The sequence below is a fragment of the Caenorhabditis remanei genome, chromosome IV, assembly GCF_010183535.1.
Source record: "Caenorhabditis remanei strain PX506 chromosome IV, whole genome shotgun sequence".
Taxonomy (NCBI): Eukaryota; Metazoa; Nematoda; class Chromadorea; order Rhabditida; family Rhabditidae; genus Caenorhabditis; species Caenorhabditis remanei.
This window is the reverse complement of record NC_071331.1, coordinates 1,899,292-1,922,519: the sequence shown is the minus strand read 5'-3', so window position 1 is coordinate 1,922,519 and position 23,228 is coordinate 1,899,292. Positions and strand designations below refer to the sequence as shown.

The 23,228-nt window shown below is 34.3% G+C and overlaps 3 protein-coding genes across 3 annotated transcripts; all 3 read left to right on the top strand.

Moving 5' to 3' along the window:
* Nucleotides 1–5,002: 5,002 nt before the first annotated feature.
* Nucleotides 5,003–5,394, top strand: GCK72_012244 (uncharacterized protein; the record flags this gene model as incomplete). Its single annotated transcript, XM_053728954.1, has 2 exons — nt 5,003–5,128; nt 5,275–5,394. 2 exons carry the CDS (start codon nt 5,003–5,005, stop codon nt 5,392–5,394), a joined length of 246 nt encoding a protein of 81 aa, XP_053583726.1.
* A 987-nt stretch (nt 5,395–6,381) lies between these two features.
* Nucleotides 6,382–7,124, top strand: GCK72_012243 (uncharacterized protein; the record flags this gene model as incomplete). The annotated part of the gene is made up of 2 exons (XM_003096096.2): nt 6,382–6,738; nt 6,789–7,124. 2 exons carry the CDS (start codon nt 6,382–6,384, stop codon nt 7,122–7,124), a joined length of 693 nt encoding a protein of 230 aa, XP_003096144.2.
* Nucleotides 7,125–9,435: 2,311 nt separating this feature from the next.
* GCK72_012242 (uncharacterized protein) lies at nt 9,436–10,614 on the top strand (the record flags this gene model as incomplete). The annotated part of the gene is made up of 3 exons (XM_053728953.1): nt 9,436–9,506; nt 10,179–10,311; nt 10,471–10,614. 3 exons carry the CDS (start codon nt 9,436–9,438, stop codon nt 10,612–10,614), a joined length of 348 nt encoding a protein of 115 aa, XP_053583725.1.
* Nucleotides 10,615–23,228: the final 12,614 nt, after the last annotated feature.

Below are 23,228 nucleotides of genomic sequence, written 5' to 3'. Positions count from 1 at the left end.
ATTTTTTACATGACCAAAAAACATTTGAAGTTTTCCGAAGATGAACCGTTGTTTTAACTTTAATATAATAATTTCATAAAAATTCAAACTATCATAAAAATTTTTTTAAGTGAACTCGAGAGGGGTAGCTGCGTGGCGAAAGCGCCAAAGGCACATCAGCCTTACTATTAGGAAACATCTGAAAAAAACATTGAATTAAAAAAGAAATGTTTGTGATAATTATTATCAACTTTTGGGTAAACCAGAACTTTCAGTTTCATTCGTTTCATAAACATTCACGAACCGTTTCAGCGACGGTTCTGAAATTTCATTAAAGAGATTTTACCTTTCATATCTTCTAGTCACCCGGGTCCTTTTTATTTTCTGCGTTTTTCCAATTCATAAAAGTCTATCTTTTGCAGTACTTTTATACAATAGCGAGCATAAGTGAGGGCAGATTCATACTTTCATGTGTAACTCATTACAAAAGGGCTAGATAATTAAAACCGTTTTTCATTTTATGATAGAAATGCACGACTCCAGTCAGACTTTGAATACCAAATCTGACAATTTGTTTTCTAGCATCTCCACTCAAAAAAAGCCAGATAAAATATTAATATTTATTATTTCCTTATGATATTATCTTATTGAAATGTTAACATTTCTGAAAATCCATTTGTGTCTAAAAAATAAATCTTATTCACTCATACACTGTTTCAATAGTATCATTAGTTCAATCTTCAATGGCATTATCAATTCCTAGCGCAATCGAATTGTTCCTTATTTTCACAGTTTTTGACCTATTTTCACTATTTTTTGAAAGTTTGGCTCTATTGGCAAAGAATGGTCCCAACCGCAAAAAACGGTCCCAACCGCAAAGAATGGTCCCAACCGCAAAGAATGGTTCCAAAATTTTGGGTGACCCAAATTTCCGAATTACATGGTCCCAACCGCAAAGAATGGTCCCAACCGCAAAGGATGGTCCCAAAATTTTGGGTGACCCAACTTTCAGAATTGAATGATCCCTACCGCAAAAAATGGTCCCTCAAAATTGATACGAAAAACGTTTCACCATTCTCTTAGGCTTAGGTTTCTTAGAAATTGGGAAAAAAATTGACAAATACGATTAATAATCGGTTTTGTCAATTTTTTCACCAATTTCTAAGAAACCTAAGCCTAAGAGAATGGTGAAAAGTTTTTCGTATCAATTTTGAAGGACCATTCTTTGCGGTTGGGACCATTCTTTGCGGTAGGGACCATTCAATTCGGAAAGGTGGGTCACCCAAAATTTTGGGACCATCCTTTGCGGTTGGGACCATTCTTTGCGGTTGGGACCATGTAAGTCTTTGGGACCGTTCTTTTATTTTTTGGGACCGTTCTTTGCGTTTGGGACCATTATTTGCCAATAGAGCCGAAAGTTTTTATGTTATTTGTTCTTAAAAACAGCGAAAATAGGTCAAAAATGGTAAAAATATTTGTTCGCGCGAGAAAAAATTCTGCGTTAAAATTCACCGATACTCTCTCGTTTGCGGTGGGGCGCAGTTGTAAGAGGGGGTGGGCCGCTAATAACAACTATTAAAAAATTTTAACAAGATTAAATGCTAGTTTTACTTTAATATTCATAGATTTTGCTTCACGGTAATGGGAGGAGAGTGACAATTAGTTTTGTTTGATGCAATTTGTCATATAAAAATCGTTTAACAGTTATTATTATTATAGTTTTGTTTCAGTTGAATCATTCTTATTCAAAAAACCATAAAAACTTACCTTGATTTAATCCAGATATGCAGAAATGAGATGTGTCTGACTAGGGAAATTTTTCTGCATTTATAAATTGATCACTGACTTTTCTTCATTTTTTTGGTTCTCTTTAGATTTCAGCCTCATTGTCTGATAATAATCGGATATTGCTTTTAAAACGAATGTGAAACCGACTTAGAATTGTGATTGTGAAGTTTTTAATTTATCCCAGTCCCTGGTTCTTGAACAACTTTTGTCCTCATATCAGCGATATTATTACAGCCGTTCGGTCAAGAATTCAGCATCCACGCAGAACTCATTAAACGTTAGTTTCAAAGAGTGTGAAGAGAAACATTAAATTCGCACAGCAATTTCTGAGGTAGTTTCTTACAGACTGCTCAATTTGGTCCATTGCGGATCTCTGTTTGTCAGACAACTCGGTTTACATAGTTACGAGTTTTATTCAGTACTGCTTTATCGAGATGACAGGCAATTTTCGAAACTTTTGTAATGATGTGACTAATGATTTATATCAAGACTAATGATTCGAAAGAGTAGCTACAATACATAGAGAAAGACTGAAACGGTACATATATCTTTTTTAAAAATTTTTGCGTCGGTTTTTCGAAATTATACAATGATTCTATTTCAAACCTATTCCAAAACTACTGCAGTTATAGAACTTTTTTATAGTCTAGACATTTTTCCCTTTTGTTATTCTTGCTCTTATTGAGATTTTGCAATAATTATTTTCTTTTCATTTAAGTCAGGAAACTTTGTTGGAAATGAGGCTTCTATTTTTTGAATTAGTAAAACCGTTCTTGAAAACTGGAAGTGACTATTGCAAAAAAGGTCATCTTCATCTTTTTAACTGATTTTGAGCTTTCAGAAAAACTGAAATTAAGTTCCAAGAAACAATTTTTTGTTGAAACTGACAATGAGAATTCGGAAACATCAAACACGTCCAAGTCAACAAGTAAAACATTTTTGAAATGGGAAAAAAGTATTGAGTTATTATTCAAATTATTGCTACGGTTAAAATTTTTCTTGATGTGTAACAAACTTATTTTCAATTTCCGTTATTTTTATCAGAAAGGCACACTTCTTACAACCACGCTCTACCGAAACCGAAGAATATTGTGTGCAAAATTGGGAGACTCAGAGAAAAAGAGACAGTTTTCAAGGGCATTTCGGCGGAGCGCAGGTGTATGAACATAGTTGAGCTAATAGATATGACAAAAATAATTTGTTCAAACAATTATGCTTCACTAACAAGACATTAGGAACAATTTAATTGATAGCTGTTATGATTGATAAGTTCTCCATTATTCGCTGAAAAACAATATTTTTCTAAAAAAATCCATGAAAAGCTATTTTTGAAAGCAGTTCAAGCTAAAATCCCTCCCATCATCAAAATGTTTACCCTATTCTCCCATTTCCCGCATATCCATTCCATTTCCTGAATTGATACATCCTCCAATTGAGATCTAATCTCTATTCATAAAAAGGGGGAGGAGAGTTATGACAATGGAAGACACCCCCCCCCCCCATTCTTTGGTCACTTCCGACCATCTGTTGTTCTAAGAGGAGCAGAGGAAACAGATTGTTGCATATTTATATTCACAGGATCAGTTAGTATTGAAAAATTACTTATTCTGTGTACGTTAATTCTTATCTGAATACAAGTCTGGGGCCCAAGAACACGAACGAAAAACCAAACTAGTCCTGACAATGTTAAATTTCTTTGTCTTGTTTCTGAAACAGTTGAACGGAGTATCCTCTTCGCAAAAATAATGGGGCTTCTCATTTCACTTTTTTCAAGCATTAACAAATATTTCAGACAATCCGTGACCTCGTATTGTACTCACTGATTCTATACTGATTACTAATTTCAGTATAATAAAAAACATTACAAATTTGAAGACTTCTGTTTCACTGTGATGTTTTAGTGTAGGTCTTCTCATAAATAACATTGCATTTTTCGATTTTCAATATCTTGATTGTAGTAAAGATTCCATTTTTGGGGGTTCTTAATTAGCTGTTGGAGCTCGCTCTACAGGGTGCGCCATAAATAGTGATATACGCAAAAAACGTTATAACTCTTTTCAAAAACATCCAAACATCTTTTCCTTTTGACAAAAAATTATTCATTCGCTACAGAAAAGATATTCAATGATGATTTTTGATCCGTCCTGCTTTCTCCTGAATTACAGCTCTCCATCTCTCTGGGTAGCTACGACCTAGGCACGGAGGTAGTTGACGACTTCAGCGTCCCATAACTTATACAGAAACTAATTCAGAGAATTCGAACCAAACTTTTTTTGTTAAGAAACTCTCTGGGTCTGATATTCCTAATTTGAAAATTTGAATAAATCACGTGTTTGCGAGATAGGCACCTATTTCGACAGCCAGGTGAACTCCGGAAAATCGTCTCTGAATGACTGTTAGGTATTCTTGGAACGGTGGACCGGTGCTTCGACTTTCTGGAATGTCCAGAAATGATTTTCAAGATGAAAAGAGACCAAGCGATGATTTCCAAACATGAATTAGGGTTTCGGATTAGTTTTGGTTCCTGGATGGACCAAAATGTAAAAAGTGTAGCTAATCGGGACGCTTCCGACTAAAACCGGGATTGGAGGTGGATCTGAAGTCTCATCGAGAAATTTTCTGTTCTAACAAAATGTACATAAGTGTTTTGCTACATTCGTTTTGTTTTTAATGTTCTGGTCGGATTTTATGGTTAGTTACTTTCATGAGTAAACACAGGAATCAAATTAGTGATTTTGTGCGTGCCAAGGAAGAGCTCATGAGCTATCAACTTTCATAAAATCCTGAGTTTTTTAACTAGGATGGTGATTTTTTGAGAATACATTGAGGAAGTATTCAACTTTAATTTTATATCTCATTAAACTGTTTTGGTTGGAATTTCAGAGCCATAGACTACTTTTGTCACGCTCCGGCCCAAATTAGACCTGATCCTCTATTTGCCGGAATATGTCCAGGACGGAGCCGGAACAAATACTGTAAACATATTTTTCAAGAAGGTCTTTAATATGACAATACATTCTCTACGTTTTATTTTTCTAAAGACCTGCATTTGCGGCGCTCTCACCTACTTGAAACTCACAAAAAAGCAATTCACACACACTGATACAGTCGATGGTAGAGCTAGCTGTAGAAAAAATGCATTAAAATGTGGCCTAATAATTTTACTCTCATTGATCGTGATTGTCTTAATTCATTAGTTTCAACCACTTCTATCATATTTATTTCCAGATGCCGAATGCATGATTTGAACGAGGCTCTCGACGATCTTCGTACTGTAATTCCCTATGCTAATGGTGGTTCTGTAAGGAAATTGAGCAAGATTGCAACATTGCTTCTGGCTAAAAATCATATTATTATGCAGGTATGGAGTAGTAATAATGTAGAAATTTAATGTAGTTAGACATCGACACCTTTTTTCCGTTTCACATAAAAAGTTTCAAAAGTTTAAATTGTTTCATTTGCTGCGGTTGGAAAAAGTTTCCTGAATTGATTGGTTTCTGTTTCCAGGCCAAAGCAATAGAAGAGTTGAGTGAATTAGTGTCCGAATTAAAGAAGAAGACGGGACCTGAAAATTCCAATTTGAATGTGTCCCCACAGGGTGGTAGATTTACAATTTTGTCGTGGTGAGTTTCAGATGTGTCCCCACAAGATGATAGCCCACTGATAAACTTCAAAAGCTTCGCGCCTTGCGGCACCCCAGCCTCTAAACTTCAAAACCTTCTAACTCGGCTCAAAATTGTCCTAAAGACTTGGTTTTACTATCATTCGAAAGCTCTTCACTTACTCTTTGCTTGGGTCACATAAAATTAGAAAGTCAATTAACTTGGTTCAAAATCGTCGTAGCGATGTGATTCAAAGCTTGCTTGGCACCGCGCCAATGTTTCGAAGGTCATTCCTCTTTTTAAAGGGCGTCAAAATTGGAGTAGAGCCAGAAGATCTAAATCGAAAAACAGAATATAGAGAAGCAACCAAAAAAACTGATAAGAAGAGCAACCCATCGAAGAAGAAGTGTTCCTTCAGTTCTTGGCGGAGATCAAAATGCGGAAGTATATCTGAGTTGTCCAGAAATTCGTATTCAAAATAAAATTCAAGGTTGTTACCACCCCAGCCTGGTCTCCCCTGGTTCTGTTTGGAACACTTTTTCATTTTTTGGGTTACGGTAGCTACAGTAATCCTACAATAATCCAACACCTGGGGTCCAAAAAATTGAAGCGCTCGGAGGTTCATGGTTATACCCATAACCATATTTTTAAACGGTTCAGAGAGAAAAAAGTTATTCAGGGGGAAGCGTCGGACGGGACACACACACACACCGAACTATTCCATTAGTAGGAAGAAGATAACTTACACCACTTAACTCAATCCGTAGGCTTAAATACCTTTTTTCTGTGAGTGATAACACTTGATTTCCTCGCATGTCTTTTCCGTCTCTAACACCCACGTACACTGCATCCCTTAATTGAGTTCAAAAACTATATTTTTTATCTTGCGAGTTTTTCTGTTTCAAAATTTTATTCTCGCAAAAAAATTAAGCCTACTTACAAAGCATTATGGTTAATCCCACGATCAATTTCACGCGTTATTCATGTATGTATCTACCTTCATTCTGTTCAAATGTTCACACAAACAATTCGATGCGTCTCTCATATTCTGTCCAATTCACTTAAACTCCTAATTATCATGTTCCTTATCATTTACCCATTCGACAGGACCCTAACCAAGAATGTACTTGCCACAAATGGGTTCTATATTGGAGCAATGTACAATTTCTGTCATTATGATGTGAGAGAAGAATCTGGAATGCTGGTTGTTTACGATAAGTTAATGCAAATTGATGATGAGGACTATTTATGGTGGGCACGTATTCAACCTCCATCGAAATTTGGATTAGATTACTATCATTTGATGACTAATCCACAGGTGACAATGGAACAGAAACTAGAGACTTACATACCGTCTTCCGTCGCACTGGTAAGGTAGTTTCTGCTGATATTCTCTGAAAGTGTTCTGGAAAATTACAGACGTTGCAATTTGCTGGAAAAGGGTTACGGCTTGTAAACAAAGCTGCTCCAATAGTTTTTGCCGTATATATCATTCAAGATGCCACTGAATCCTATACAAAACTAAACTGCAACGCGGTTGGAACACAAATTATATTCTCCAAAATAGCAAAGTATTTGGTGACCTGGAATGGAGCAAAACTTGGAGCATCGATTGGGACTAAAATCTTGCCAGGAGTTGGCACTCTATTTGGAGGATTGCTAGGTGGTGTTGTGGCGAGATCACAAGTAGATTTAGAAGAGTATACTAAAATCATTGCAATGATTTTTCACAATCGATTAAAGATTTTATGTTAGTAGTCTTATTTAAAAAAAACCAGAATTTGTAGCAGAACTTGGAATCTCTTACTTTTCAGTTTTTCTGTACATATGTATGATATGTTTTCTTATTGTCTTGTTTACTGGTACACCAGAGTAACTATAAACTTTGTGGATTCAAAAAATGAAGTTTGTAATCGTACTTCTCTTTTTTGATGTTTTAAATTGCATTCAGGTGTCTTTAAAAATTAAACATCCGAAACGTTTTTTCATTATTTTTCTTCTATTTTCACATTATCAGGCTAACATGAAAACTTTGATTCATAATCTGTTTCAGTTAGGGCTCAAAATGGGGCGTCCCGCATTTTTTCCGGTCACGTTAGAAAACAGTCAATTTTTGTCGGAGAGTAGTCAAACTTTCACAGTACCTGAAGACTAGCTGGGGACACGATACCCGAAATTTCAAGAATATAGGTTCATTTTTAACCGTTTTATGAGTGTCCTGGACGGGGGACGCGGGACGTTCCAACTCGTCCTATTTCAAGCCCTAGTTTCAGTGTTATGGATTCTTCGAACTGTTTTCACACCAGATTCAATTGGTGTTTGCTGAAATGATTTTTCTATAATAGTAAAAGTAAATATTTTACGTGTCTAACAACGATTAAAAGTTAAAACAAGTTTCAAAGCTTAGCACCTTCAACATAATCAAATTTTGTTTCACTGTTAAAGAAGTAGAACGCCAATTAGTTTTGTTTAATGCAATTTGTTATATAACTTGATTTTCGGTAAAAAAAGATAGTTCTCTTGATCCCTTGAAATGCCCCTCTCACCATTAAAATGCTCACCCCATTCTCCCATTTCCTGAATTGATACATCCGCCAATTGAGATCTAATCTCAATTCATAAAGAAGCGAGGAGAGTTATGACAATAAAAGACACCCCCGGTTCTTCAGTTACTTCCGACCATCTGTTGTTCTAAGATGAGCAGAGGAACAGATTGTTGGATATTTATGTTTCATGGAAGCGGTTAGTATTAGTTTTACTAATAAAAATTTTGTAATGTTTCAACATTATTAATTATTTACAAATTTAAACTACCATTTTGATTTTGATTCAGTATTCGTCTCCCAGCTATCCGTTCAATTCATTATTCATCAGAATAAAAATTAGTATATTTTCCAGGTCGAGCATGTATTTATTCTGAATTACTTATTCTTCGTATGTAAATTCTTACCTGAACATATGTCTAGGAAGGAAGCCACGACGAAATAACTCCTAACATTTAAAATCACGTTTTTTTATTCCTGAAACAGTTAACCGTAATATTCTGTTTGGCAAAAACAATTGGGAGGTGATTGGAGCTTTTCAAGCATGTATTTTATCAAAAAGTCAAACACTCCGTGACCGAGGATTACTAATTCTGGCATAATGACACAATTCATAATTTCACTGTGATGTTTTAGTGAAAAGTCTTTTCATTGTGACGTTTTATCGCAAACTAGCTTTTTTTCAACACCTAGTTTTTACTGTTTCATTGAAGTTTTATTTGTTAGAGATTTCTTCTTTTGTCATTTCTTTTTGTTCCGTGTCCCGTCTTCCGCTTTCCTAGAATATTCAACTGAACTTTGATGAGGTACGAGAGGTAGCTGAAGCATAAATATACATAAATGAATATCTTCATCTTGATTCAGGAGATGCATTTGATTGGTAACTCAGATTTCTTGTTTCACTCAATTATTTGGACTTTTCATAAATGCGGTTTTCAAAATTTTGAGTGAAAAAGAAAACTGGTCTTAGAAACGGTATATGTGTTTTTGTAACATGTATGTTTTCCGGTTCCAGGAGTCTGACAAATTTATCAGATTCTGTTGACCATGATTTGTATCCTTTTTACTCAGACAAATAGTGCAAACATATTTTTGGTCACCCGATACCTAAAAATCAGCATAAATTAGTGTTTCAGGATATCGTGAAGAATCTCATACCAAAGTTCCAATATTAAGTTTTAGGAACCATTAAATTCCTCTAGTTGTTACTTTATGTAGTCTCATTTAAAAATATGAAAACATTTGCTTCCATACCCATTCCCATCCCGGAACCGAGAGCACTTGTCAATTCGTATTATCAAATCTGCCATTCTCATTTTTCACTATTGACACCCCGTCTTCTTCTCCTTTTCTCCTTTCTTTTCTTTTGTCTTTTTCCTCTTATTCACATTACCCCTTTCCTCACCCAAGGGATCTCCCAAGGGACCTCTAAAGGGGGATACTGTAGCAAATGAATATGTGAATGGGCGGAGTTTATTTTCAGAGAACGAAAAAAAATAGAGAAGAATAAAAAGAAGCTGAAAATGGAGAACATGAGCAGTAAGATGTCGTTCACGGAGCCTGGAGTGAGACTTTCGATCAATTTGAGGGAGAGGTGAGGGATTTTTTTAGTTTAAAAAATATTTTTAGTGTTGTTTTCGTTAAAATTGAGGGAAAATGCATATGCTTGATTGAAGACACAGTTACTATCTATCAAAAAAAACCTGAATTTTTATAAGATAAAGATGGAACACATTTTTATTGAAAAACTTCTCGAAATCTACACTTTCATTATTTTCTCATAAATGTTTAAAACTATTTCCATACTATTCCATTGATTCCGGTATTTTTTAAATGTGTTGATTCATTCATTTCAACCACTCTGTTTATTTTCTGACCCTATGGAATCATTATCGATTTATGTTTCACAATCTTGTGATAATGAGCTTTCTGAAAAACATTCACTTAAGAGGCACTATCTGTAAGACTGAGAATGTTTGTGTTGGGCCTTGGCACAGTTGCAAAAAGTTGTTTCAATCCGAACTCTTTTTACAACATATGTACCCCTATGTTAGTAATTTATAAAAAATATGTCACCAGTCCCCTATGACGTCATCATAGGAAAATATGCCCAATAATCGACTTTTCACCCAAAAATTCATAAAAATTTCAATTTTTTAGATAACATCAGGAAACTTTCGCAGCATGTTAGAATTGTTTTTGGCTACCTCTTTGGAGGAATAACTTCTACGATTCACTACATACTATTCATCATGTGTATTTTCAGATGCCGAATGCATGATTTGAACGAGGCTCTCGACGATCTTCGTGCTGTAATTCCCTATGCTCATGGTGGTTCTGTAAGGAAATTGAGCAAGATTGCAACATTGCTTCTGGCTAAAAATCATATTATTATGCAGGTACAATCACGAGTAGTACAAAAATTATGAGGTTAGAAATAGAAAAAGTGAAACTGCAAGTTATTTTTTCCGTTTCACATAAAAAGTTTCAAAAGTTTGAATTATTTCATTTGCTGCGGTTAATTCAATTTTCTTGATTTGATTGGTTTCTGTTTCCAGGCCAAAGCGATAGAAGAGTTGAGTGAATTAGTGTCCGAATTAAAGAAGAAGACGTCACAAGAACATTCAAATTTGAATAAGGAATCATCGAAGAAGGCGTCCTCCTCATTATCATCAGATGAATCCCATTTTGATAATTCCTGATTTCTGCAAGTTAATAAATTGAGAAGCACTACATAAATTCGCTTTCCGTTTAAGAAAACCTTTACCTTTTCAGTGAATTCAGAAAACTACTGACTGAGAATATGAAAATGTTAGGACAGATCCTCTTCTTCATTTTCTATGCAGGATGATTTCCAGCCTATTTTCACAAACTCGCTCTATTGATAACGGATTACTTTTTCGTTATTTTTATAACACGGAACGTTATTCTAGAAAATTGATAAGTCGTCTATCGAACGGATTTCAGAACATAACATCTAGGTTTTCGAAGGTTTCCTACTATCCGTATGTTACAAGACGAATTGACAGTAGTCAGGACTGCATTTAATTTTTCTTCTACTGACAGACATCATTTTTCGAAAAGTATTGGTAAGAGTGGCAATTTATCAAAATGAGCCCACATATCGGATTCAAAAAGAGTGATTTAATTATTCGGATGAAATAGATTTTTGTCTCACTTCCCGAAAACATATTACTTACATTTTTTATTGTGCGCCGGGAAAGGTTACAGTCAACCAAAAGAACGTTAAAATTCGTTAGCAATGTTTAATTTTTGATATTTCTAGTATAAAGATGATGACTTTTTCTTTATAAAATCTTTACTCTGTCAGTTTAGTTTCTTATGGATTCTGAATAATCACATTATTGTTGATATCACGTGTGTATCAAACAAACTTTCTGTTACCAGAAATCCCGACTGAATTGTAGAAGGATAGTTTGATCTTCATGTTGTGGGTGTAATCCAAATATTAACTGATTCCTGACATTTTGGTACTTTTTCGAAACAATTTTAAACACAAAACACTGAGCTCGATTGCAAATCGAAATAACATGGGAGACTGCATGAGATATTGAAAACTGATATAGAACAACTATTGAAAAAAACACTCCAGAAACAGAATGTTAATCGGAGGGAGGTCGGAATTGTTAGAAAACTTGTAAGCAAAAAATGTATTTCAATACTTCAGAAATACTACAATTTTTACAAAGTGAGTTTCCTAAAAAGGTTGTGAAAATGTAAAATTTTTGAACTATTTTCAATGTTTCTGAGTTACCATATTTGTAGATGCAAGTTCGAAATAGATATTGAAAAAAAGACATGTTCTTGATTTACCCTAGAATACAGTTCAAGCAGATTGATAGAGCGTCATATTCTAATGGAAATTGTCAACTTGAGGCTGTGCCGACAATCCCAAACAGATAATCTCACGAAAATTCTCTTTTTTGAACCCTCAGTGAATTAAATGGCGGGTATTGACTACAAAAATATGAGTTTATTGAAACAGTAAAAGGTTTGTTATGAACATGATAACGTGAAGACCAAGAATTTTTCTGAATGCATTTATTGTCTGAAGCTTTCGAAATCTCACCTAAATCGTGTTTGAGCCATTTAATGACTGTTAATTAAAAAACTAATAAACCAGTTAGTTGAATTTGTAAAACTCGGTTGTTACTCCAAGTTTACAACAGTGTATTTCTGCTTTATATCAGTCTGTCAATTGAAAATAATTTTCTGTTACTACTTTCTCGTTTCTTTCTGGAAAAGAAAGTTAACTCAATTCCTCTGCCGGAAAAGAAGGAATCATCAAAATATTAAGTGCTTAATGATGAAACACGTGTAAATCACATCTTATTGTTTTGAAAAGTGACCAATAATGAGAACATCCCAAGAATCCTGTCAATCTGTTCTCGTGTATGAAAAATAGTAGTTGTTTTATTTTGGTTTGAAATTATTATTGTTTCAACCTGTTCTAATGACTAATGCCTGATTTCTGACAGTAGTTTGCTGTGCAACTAGACACCAACAGTTAATTAACAATGAGGTTAAACTAGGTATATTGGGAACATAAGTATAAAAAGTCCCAATAATCATTTACTAGGTGAAACATATAAATTTTTAAATCATTGTTGCAGTTATCAATACATTCTTGGGAAAATAATTCCATTTCCAGTTGAAATAATTACTGTACCTGGAATTCATGTTTAAGAATGTGATTTTACATTTGTGATCGTGTAATAATACATGAGAATGGAATACAAATTATTTTTTCAGTTTAGTCAATTGTGCACTTTTATTGTTCTACATTTAATTTAATTTAAAATAACAACACTCACAAGTTGATGGGTTAGGAATCAATATTCCAATAGAAAGTGAAAAAAAGTAAATTGATTTTCTGAAGTAAATTGATTTTTTGGTGCAAAAACAAAAAGTAAACTGATTTTCCGATGCAAAGTGTGAGTTTTGAAACAGAATTTTTACACATTCTGTCGTGTTTCTTGAAATTTCCCACCACGTTGTGAAGGTTTCACTACCGAAAATTTGAAATAGTGTAGCCATGAGCAAAACTTCATGACTCTAGCAGAAGAAGGTCACAACTTTCCATTGAAACATTAATTCGATGGAAATGCAAAAAAAATGCTTTTCAATGGTCATTACTCGGTCCACTTGAGCATTTAGCTGATTTTCTCGCGGTTTCGGAATTCTCAGGGCTGAAGGTCCCTATGGTCAGATTTTCTTGTTGCGTTGGCATCCGTTTTTTGAAAAAGTTATTACAAAATGTTAATTTACAAATTTGAGAAGCACAACTCACCCAGCATACATTTTGAATAAAATTTTCAGAAATGTGGATCGCAAAACAGGGAATTTATTATTTTCTTATTAGGGATGTTGCGGGCGGCCTTCGCCTTCACGTTGCGCCTGCTTCATTTCCCAATAAGGCGAAAATACCGTATTCATTTCCAAGACAGGCGATTTTCGCCTGTTTAGTTTTTTTCTCACAGGTTTTCATTACCGCTTTTCATTTTTCGGCAAGCATTTTTTACGCTTTTTGAAATTAATTTCTACACAAAATTAGAAAAAAACAGCATTTTTTACCACTGGGAAATGAAACGCGTCAAAAATTTGTGTTTTAAAAACAGGCGAAGGCGGCCCTCGCCTGAAAATGAAGCGGCAAATATCGCCGTCGGCGGAAATGAAAAAGGCGAAGGTTACTGTAAAACGCATTTTTAACATCCCTAATTCTTATAAATGATTTATTCTGTTTCAAAATATTTGTAAATCTTACAGTAAGATCATATTTTCAATGTTTGGAAACTTTCATAATCCATTTAGACTCCAATCATTCGAATATCATTGAAAATCAACCGTGTTTAAATTTTCCATGTTTCACCTACTACAGGTAAGCAGTTCAGACTCAAAAATATTATTTTGAAGTAGGTAAACAAGAATTTCAGCCTACCAAATCTCCTAATGAGATATTTTGATAATTTTCAACTAAATTTTCACTGTTTTTGAAACTAAATAAGCACATAATGTTCGAAAACTGAATATTTCCTAAACTCTATGAGCGAGGTATACATTGTACGAAAAAAGGCTTTGCAAAAAAAATTCCAGTTTCTCTTTTGGGTTATCTGATTGGGTCTGGTGCAACCAGACTATTTGGGCTCAGAAGGAAATCTGGATCGAAACTTCTGACCGGCCTAACTCCCTCTGGATTGGAGCTATATACATTTGTTTCAAGAACACTTGATTGCAAATAGGTGTTGTGTTCATTTTGTCGTGATTTTTTAAAGATAATTGGATTAAGAGAATACTAAACTCGCCCCAATCAACATCAATTTAACATTTTCGCTATCTATCCGATTGAAATGTGAAAATAACCATGAAATGACTTGTAAGTGAAACATTGAAAAAATTTAAGTTTTGAAACAGATTTTCAGGGTTTGTTATGCGCCGCAAGACAAAAACTTTCCATATATTTTCAAATGTTTCATTACTTGACTGTTTTCGAATGAGTGTTGCCGTGAATGGAAGAATAACTGCAATCGGAGTAGATTTCACTTCCATATTGATAACTGGTACAAAACAATTGTGCTTACACAGCAAACATTTCAAATAAAATCTCTAAAAATGTGAATCATAAAACAGTGAATTAATTATATGAGCATTAATGATTTTTTTTTCTGTTTCAAAATGTTGAATTCTATTCAACATCAATTTAACATTTTTGCTTTCTTTGCAATCAAAGTTGATGGAATCTAGTCGTGAATGGAAACATTATTAAGTGTAAGTTTTGTAACAGATTTTAATTTCGAATCTTAGTAATCCGCAGGTCAAAGATTTCCTGACTTTTTCACGTTTCATTGCTAGACCGTTTTCGTATGAGTGTTGCTGTGAATGGAATAATCATGACAATTGGAATGTCGTATTAGTAGCAAACAATTTGAATACAATCTCTAGAAATGTGAATCATAAAACAGTGAATCAGTTATGTGCATTAATGGTTTTTTTCTGTTTCAAAATGTTGATTTTACTTGCTGAGGAAATTTTTAGCTTAGTTTACCTTCTCGGACACTGCTAATTCAGAATTCACCAAGTATGACTTGGATTTTTAATTTTATAAATTTAAAATCGATCTGACAATCATCAGTCTGTTCGTCTAAAACAAGCAAGCCAATAAAGTCACAGTATTCGATGAATCCGGTTCTCTGTAATTAACGTTTCAGCAATTACACATACACGGGTCAGATGGAAGACAGATTACTGGGTCCACATGTTTAGCACAATTTTCAAAAGAAAGCTTCAATTTTTCGAGTGTATTTCAATCTGTTTTCATTTTTTTTAAGGTTCAATTCATTTCTTCCTCATTGTATGACATTTTCTAAACTGTTCTTGTCATTTTTTAGTTCAGAAAAGAGATACTGAAGGCCCAGAGAAGAAGATTGATACGAATGATAAAAAATATGCAATTTTTCTTTGGTTTCCTCTGTTTCTCGATGGTTTTAACTTATAGCGAATAGATTACATAATATTGTAACGAAGGTTGCGGCTGAAATTGAGAAGAATAACCTTTTAATTGGAGTGATAGTCTAAACACTACGGAGATTGAGTATCTGCGGGAGAGGCACAAATTACCACGCCCTTGCTGCAAATCTTTTGAAGCAATGCGTCGCTCCGCCTTTTGCCTTCCACCATGTCTAAAACCGTATTCCGCTCAACTCTGGTCACGATTGTACTGCAAATTGCAAGAGTGGGAGGAGCCTTCCTATTTTTCTGCGCCGCAAAAACATTAATTTTCTCGGTTTCGAATTTCGCACAGATTTTTACTATTTTCACATGAAACTTAATCCAGCGCAGAAAGTTTTTTTAGCGCTCCTGAAACACCTTCAGAAAGGTTAAACTAATGTAATACTTGAAGACAGACAATTCTTTTATATTTCCATTCCAAAAATTTCAATCAACACAATTAGGATAACCATTGGCACAGACTGTTCTCACTTCTTATTCGGAACCAATTAAACAACCATCAGTGAAACAGGGAAGATCAAGAGAACTGCATCTAATGCGAGTATTAAATGGATTGAAAAATTGTGGATACGATTTGAGCAACCCGATGAGATAATCTTTCCGACTTTCTGTCAATGCAGCGACAATTTCCTGCCAAGCTTTCTCAGACGGCTCCACAACAAACGTGTAAGGACCAGTGTGTTGATGAGCACAGGTGATCTCTTTGGTCTTTTTTTCAAGATCCATGTCATAAGTCTGAAATAATCTTCTCTTAATTCAATCTACGTTTTTCAGTTTTACCAGGGAGCCATGTTTGAAATCAGCGCCAAATTTGCCACTACCTGACGAAGCCCGTTGAGGTCACTGGTGAGTTGTTCTCTTTCCTCAGCTGTAGCCGGGTGGACACATTGTGCTGATAAGTGGGGAGTCTTGATTAGTCGGAAGCAAATTGAAGAAGAAACCGAACACGACGAGGAGAGAGATTCCGATGAAGGTGCACAGATTCATTGTCCCAGATGTTTCGAGAGAGTTTTGGTACAGTTGGAGAAACTGATCAGTTTCCGATATTTCTTGGCTTATATAAAAAATCTGAAGATTTTATCTTCAGAAAAAAGAAAAAGTGGAGCAAGATCGTTATCTCATCTTTTTAGTGGAAATTTCACGCGTTCTATATTTAACTTGTGGATTTTTAATGGAAAATAGTTAATGTTTCAGGTTGACGTGATTTATAACGTAAATAATTGTGGAACGGTCTTGCGAAATTTGATCATGATAAAATGGTAAAAGTCACGAATCATAAAACGTCTATCAGAGTTGCATGAAACTCGGACTTCCGACTACCAATTTCAGGGCTTTTTCTCGCTTTCGACTTCCGTCCCACGGATAAAATTTTCATTTCCATGCCATGGCTTTGACATCGCCTGCAACCAGTTGTTTCATATTATGTATTCATTGAGACATTATTATAGAAAATATAAAATTGAGTTTACGTTTTCCAGACTCTACTGGATTCACAAAAATGATCCATATAACAATATAAGTTTGAAACGGAAAATTTGCTAATTTTAACAGTTTATTTATTTCACAACTAATTCGCTGACAGAATTTGGATTTTCTCACTAAAACAACAAAAAATACGCAAAAAGACCTATTGAAAGTCCTAAACAAATTTTCTTTATATTTCTTCTATCGTCATGTTTTCAGGCAATTTTGAAAATTGATTCATTTTCAGTTTCAATGTTTTGTCTTCTTTGGACTGTTTTCCAATCACATTCAATTGGAGCAAACCCCTGAAATGTTTTAACTGTAACAGTTTAACAAAATGTTTATGTTACTAACAACTATTAAAAATTTTAACAAGATTCTATGCTAGTTTTACTTTTATATTCATAGATTTTGCTTCATGGTAATGGGAGGAGAGTGACAATTAGTTTTGTTTGATGCAATTTGTCATATAAAAATCGTGTAACAGTTATTATTATTATTATAGTTTTGTTTCAGTTGAATAATTCTCATTCAAAAAACCATAAAAACTTACCTTGATTTAAGCCAGATATGCAAAAATGAGAAGTGTCTAACCAAGAAAACTTTTTTTTTAAAAATTTCTTTTAAAACGCATGTGAAGCCGACTTAGAATTGTGATTGTGAAGTCTTTCATTTATTTCAGTCCCGGGTGCTTGGACAACTTCTTGGCCTGATATCTGCGATATTATTATTATAGCCGTTCGGTCAAGAATCCAGCATCCACGCAGAACTTATTAAACGTTAGTTTCACACAATCTGAAGAGAAACATTAAATTCGTAACAGCAATTTCTGAGGTAGTTTCTAACAGACTGCTCAATATGGTCCGTTGCGGATCTCCGTTTGTCAGACAACTCGGTTTACAGTTACAAGTTTTATTCAGTTCTGGTTTATCGAGATGACAGGGCGATTTTCAAAAAAAAGAAAAAAGACTGAAACGGTACATACTTTTGATTTTTTTTTTAAATTTTGCGTCGGTTTTTCGAAATTATACAATGATTCTATTTCAAACCCATTCCAAAACTACTGCCGTTACAGAACTTTTTTATATTCAAGACATTTTTCCCTTTTTGTTTTTATCCAATGACAGTCTTTGCAAAAAATATTATCGGAATAAAAAAGTTCCGACATTTTTTACCGACGCGCAAAAGTCCCGCCACTGATCTCCGGGAATGCCCACTTATCATCTTGCAATTTCAGGGCACGGTTTCCGTTCTATTTACACAAGATGATAAGTGGGCGTTCCCGGAGATCAGTGGCGAGACTTTTGCGCGTCGGTAAAAAATGTCGAAACTTTTTTATTCCGATAATATGTTTGTTTCATTCTTTTCAGAAAAATATGTTGGAAATGAGGCTTCTATTTTTTTAATTAGTAAAACCGTTCTGAAAAACTAGAAGTGACTATTGTAAAAATTCTTTACAACAATTATGTTAAACTAACAATACTTTAGGAACAATGTTATTGATAATACTATTTAATATGCCTTATATTCAGTTAATTCTCCATTATTCGCTCAAAAACAATATTTTTCTAAAAAATCCATGAAAAGCTATTTTTGAAAGCAGTTCAATCTCAAATCCCTCCCATCATCAAAACGTTCATCCCATTCTCCCATTTCCCGCATATCCCTCCCATTTCCTAAATTGATACATCCGCCCGTTGAGATCTAATCTCTGTTCATAAAATGGGGAGGAGAGTTATGACAATGGAATGACATCCCCAATTCTTCAGTCACTTCCGACCATCTGTTGTTCTATGAGGAGCAGAGGAACAGATTGTTGCATATTTATATTCATCGGATCAGTTAGTATTGGATTCACTAAGAACAATTTTGCGATTTTTCTACACTATTAAAAATCTACTAACGAAAACGAAGATTCTGATCTGACGTTTTTTTCCATTTCGATTTAGATTTGGAGCTGTGCTCTATTCTAATCGTGTCTCAGCAGCTTTGATTTATTTTTTATTCATCTGAATAAAAATGAGCATATTATTCAGGACAGGAGCATGTATTTATTCGAAATTACTTATTCTGTGTATGTTAATTCTTATCTGAATACAAGTCTGGGGAACAAGAACATGATCGGAAAACCAAACTAGTCCTGACAATGTTAAATTTGTTTATCTCGTTCTTGAAACAGTTGAACGAAGTATCCTCTTTGGAGAAATAATTAGGCTTCCATTTTATCAAGCATTAACAAAAATTTCAGACAGTCCGTGACCTCGTATTGTACTCACTGATTACTAATTCCGGCAGAATGAAACAAATCATAATCTTGAAGACTTCTGTTTCACGGTGATGTTTTAGTGTAAGTCTCATAAATAACATTGCTAACAGTAGATGAAGCAACACAATCAGAGATTTTTCGATTTTAACAATATAAGACGGTCAAAATTTCAAAATTTTTTGCTAGCGATTATATTTTATTAAAAATTGAGAAACTCTGTACTAGCACATATTCATTTCTCAGCTTTGATTCCGTTGAAATATGTGTGAAAAATATCATGTAAGCACAAATCTGCTTCACTTTTGTCTGTTCACGTCATTTTCTGTTCTTTTTTCAAAGTTTATTCGAAAGTACAGAATCGGTATGGATACCGGTTCTGTACCAAGAAACTCCTCCAGATTTGGTATTCATACCTATTCTGTACTCTGCATAAAAGATCACGTGAAAAAAGTTTTTTCTCCAAGTTTATTCGAAAGTACAGAATCGGTATCGATACCAATTCTGTACCATTGTAAGTTCTGTATAAAAGGTCACGTGAAGAATTGAAAATCCACAATTTCAAAGTGTCAAATTTTATTTATGATTATTTTCGCTTACGTGGATTCAAATTTGATGTTCAACTAGTGGATAAACTGGCCAAAATGACAATTTTTGAGGAAAAGTTACCTAGATTCTGTAATTTGATTTTGATCAACTTCACCTTTTCTTATTCAACAACATTAAAAACGTCCGTTTTAATGAAATTTGCATAAAAAGGTTTGAAAATGTGTTTTCTTTTTAAATAAGAGAAGGTAAAGTAAGTTGATCAAAACCTAATTACAGAATCTAGGTAACTTTTCCTCAAAAATTGTCATTTTGGTGAGTTTATCCACTTGATGAACATCAAATTTGAATCCACGTAAGCGAAAATAATCATAAATAAAATTTGACACTTTGAAATTTTGGATTTTCAATATTTCACGTGACCTTTTATACAGAATTGTTGTTTGGTACAAAATCGGTATCGATACCGTTTCTGTACTTTCGAATAAACTTGGAGAAAACTTTTTTCACGTGATCTTTTATGCAGAGTACAGAATAGGTATGAATACCAAATCTGGAGGAATTTCTTGGTACAAAATCGGTATCCATACCGATTCTGTACTTTTGAATAAACTTTGAAAAAAGAACAGAAAATGACGTGAACAGACAAAAGTGGAAAACTCTGTGCTTCACGTGCAACTTTTTCTAGCAATTGCCAGTTTATTGCAAAATCGTTCAAATTCAGGGAAATGCTGTATTTTCAGTACAGATTACTCACAGAAAACCATTTTTCAACTAGCTAGCAAAAAATTTTGAAATTCCAACCGTCTTATATCTTGGTTGTAGTAAAGATTCCATTTTTTTGGGTTCTTAATTAGCTGGTGGAGCTCGCTCTAATGCCAACCAGTCATTTTTCAACAACTATTATGATATTTCAGTTTTTTCAAGTTTTATCAAAAACGACAGACAATACCGAGGATTACTAATTCTGGCATAATGACACAATTCATAATTTTGAAGATTTCTGTTTCAATGTGATGCTATAGTGAAAAGTCTTTTCATTGTGACAGTTTATCGCAAACCAGCTTTTTTTCATCAACAGTTTTTACTACTTCAGTGAAATTTTATTTGTTAGGAGTTTCTTACTTTGCCGTTGGTTCTTGTTCTTGTCTGTCTCCTCTTCTGCGCTCCTATAATATTCAACTGAACTTTGATGAGGTACGAGAGGTAGCTGAAGCATAAATATACATAAATGAATATCTTCATCTCAATTCATGAGATGCATTTGATTAGTAACTCAGATTTCTTGTTTCACTCAATTATTTGGACTCTCCATAAAAGCGGTTTTCAAAATTTTGAGTGAAAAATAAAACTGGTCTTAGAAACAGTATGAGTGTTTTTACCACATGTACTTTTATGCTGTTCCAGGATCTTGAAAATTTTTTCACATTCTGCAGGTTTAACATTATTAAACTATTTCTATAAATAAAAATAGCAAAAAGACTTTTTTGGTCATCCGATTAGTGAAGATCGGAATAAATTCGTGTTTCAGGTTGTCGTGAAAAATTTCATGTCAACTATTCATTATTAAATTTTTCAATTTTTATTTAGTTGTAACATTATTTATTTTTATTTAAAAATAAAAATACACATTTTCTTCCATTCCTTTTTGATCTTGGAACCGAGAGCACTTGTCACTTTGTATTATCAATTCTGCCATTCTCATTTTTCACTATTGACACCCCTCTTTTCTATTGTCTTCTTCCTCTTATTCACTTTACCCCTTATCCTCCCTAGGGACGTCTGGAGGGGGATACTGTAGCAAATAAATATGTGAATGGGCGGAATTTTGTTTCAGAAAGAAAGAAAGAGGGAGACGCTGAAAATGGAGAACATGAGCAGTAAGATGTCGTTCACGGAGCCTGGAATACGACTGTCGATCAATTTGAGGGAGAGGTTAGTGCTGTACTCATTAAAATTGACATAAAATGTATATTTTTCTACTCGAACATGTGAAAAAAGAGTGAAAAAACTTGAATCTTTAAAAGGTAAAGATGAAACAGACTTGTTTCGGAAAACTTCTCAAAATCTACAATTTCACTATTTTCTTATAAATGCATTAAAATGTGGCCTAATAATTTTACTCTCATTGATCGTGATTGTCTTAATTCATTAATTTCAACCACTTCTATCATATTTATTTCCAGATGCCGAATGCATGATTTGAACGAGGCTCTCGACGATCTGTTTCATTTGCTGAGGTTGGAAAAAGTTTCCTGATTTGATTGGTTTCTCTTTACAGGCCAAAGCGATAGAAGAGTTGAGTGAATTAGTGTCCGAATTGAAGAAGAAGACGTCATCTGAAAATTCCAAATTGGATAAGGAAACATCGAAGAAGTCCTTATTGTCATCGGATGAATCCAATTCTGATAACTGATAATTCCTCATTTCTGCAAGTTAATAAACTTATAAGCACAACATGAAACATTTACTTTTTCTGTGGATGCTGAAAACTACTGACTGAAAATATGAAAACGTTTGGGTTCGAGGTAATTTTTTTACAGAAAGTCTTATTATTCATTGTTGGTTACAAGTTCTTGAAAGTTGTTTCGGTTTTTGGACAGCAACAAAAATGTTAGCACTGTTGCAGTAATCTTTTATTATACTAATTTTTGCCGCTTTAACAATTTCCAGAAATTTTCTTCATCATTTCACAAAATTGAAATTTGAGAGTTTCACTTCTCATAAAATTTCAAAAAATATAGTTGCTTTGTCGCTGTAAAAAAAGATATGACAAGCCGCATTAAAGTCGAGCGCTGATGTTAGATATACAAGAATGACGAAACTGTAAATGTGAAATAATGGATGTCGTCTAGGGTATGATCTCAATTGATAAAAAACGTGAGGGAAATATGAAAACAGATACATAGTTTTCAGTTTGGTTCTGGTTGCAATTTCGAACAGATTTTCAACTTTCAGGAAAAATGCATTGCTTTAAAACCTAGATAGTGCAATTATCAATATAAATATCAATACAATCAAAAGAAATTATTTTGAAAAACGTAGAAAGAGTTATGCCACTAGAGGTTGTATTGTTTTTGAAAACTCGGGAACACTGTTTTGTTACTATTGTAAGGTATTCGGATGAATCCCTTAGGCCTGCTCGGCTCTTTCGTCAAAACCCCTAACTTTTCACCAAACCTGACGCTTTTATAAGTTGTGATTTTCAGGTCGAAACTGCTCGCTACCGCTCACAGTTACGGACAACAACTCCTAGACCTGCCACCATCACGCTCATCACTTTGGTCGTCTGCCGCCTCCTCACTCGCCCCGCTCTCTCGTCGTCTACCGCCACTCAACACACCATGTCTGTTCGATCTCCCGCTCAACCGCCATGGCGCCAACTCATGGATTTACTAACTCCGCCCCCTTTTCACCACTATATAAGCTGAGAATTCCCTTTCTCTAGGCAGTTCTTACGGGTGAACTTGCACCAGTCCCTCTTTCTCCATGTAACTTGTTTTAACCCATTCTCTT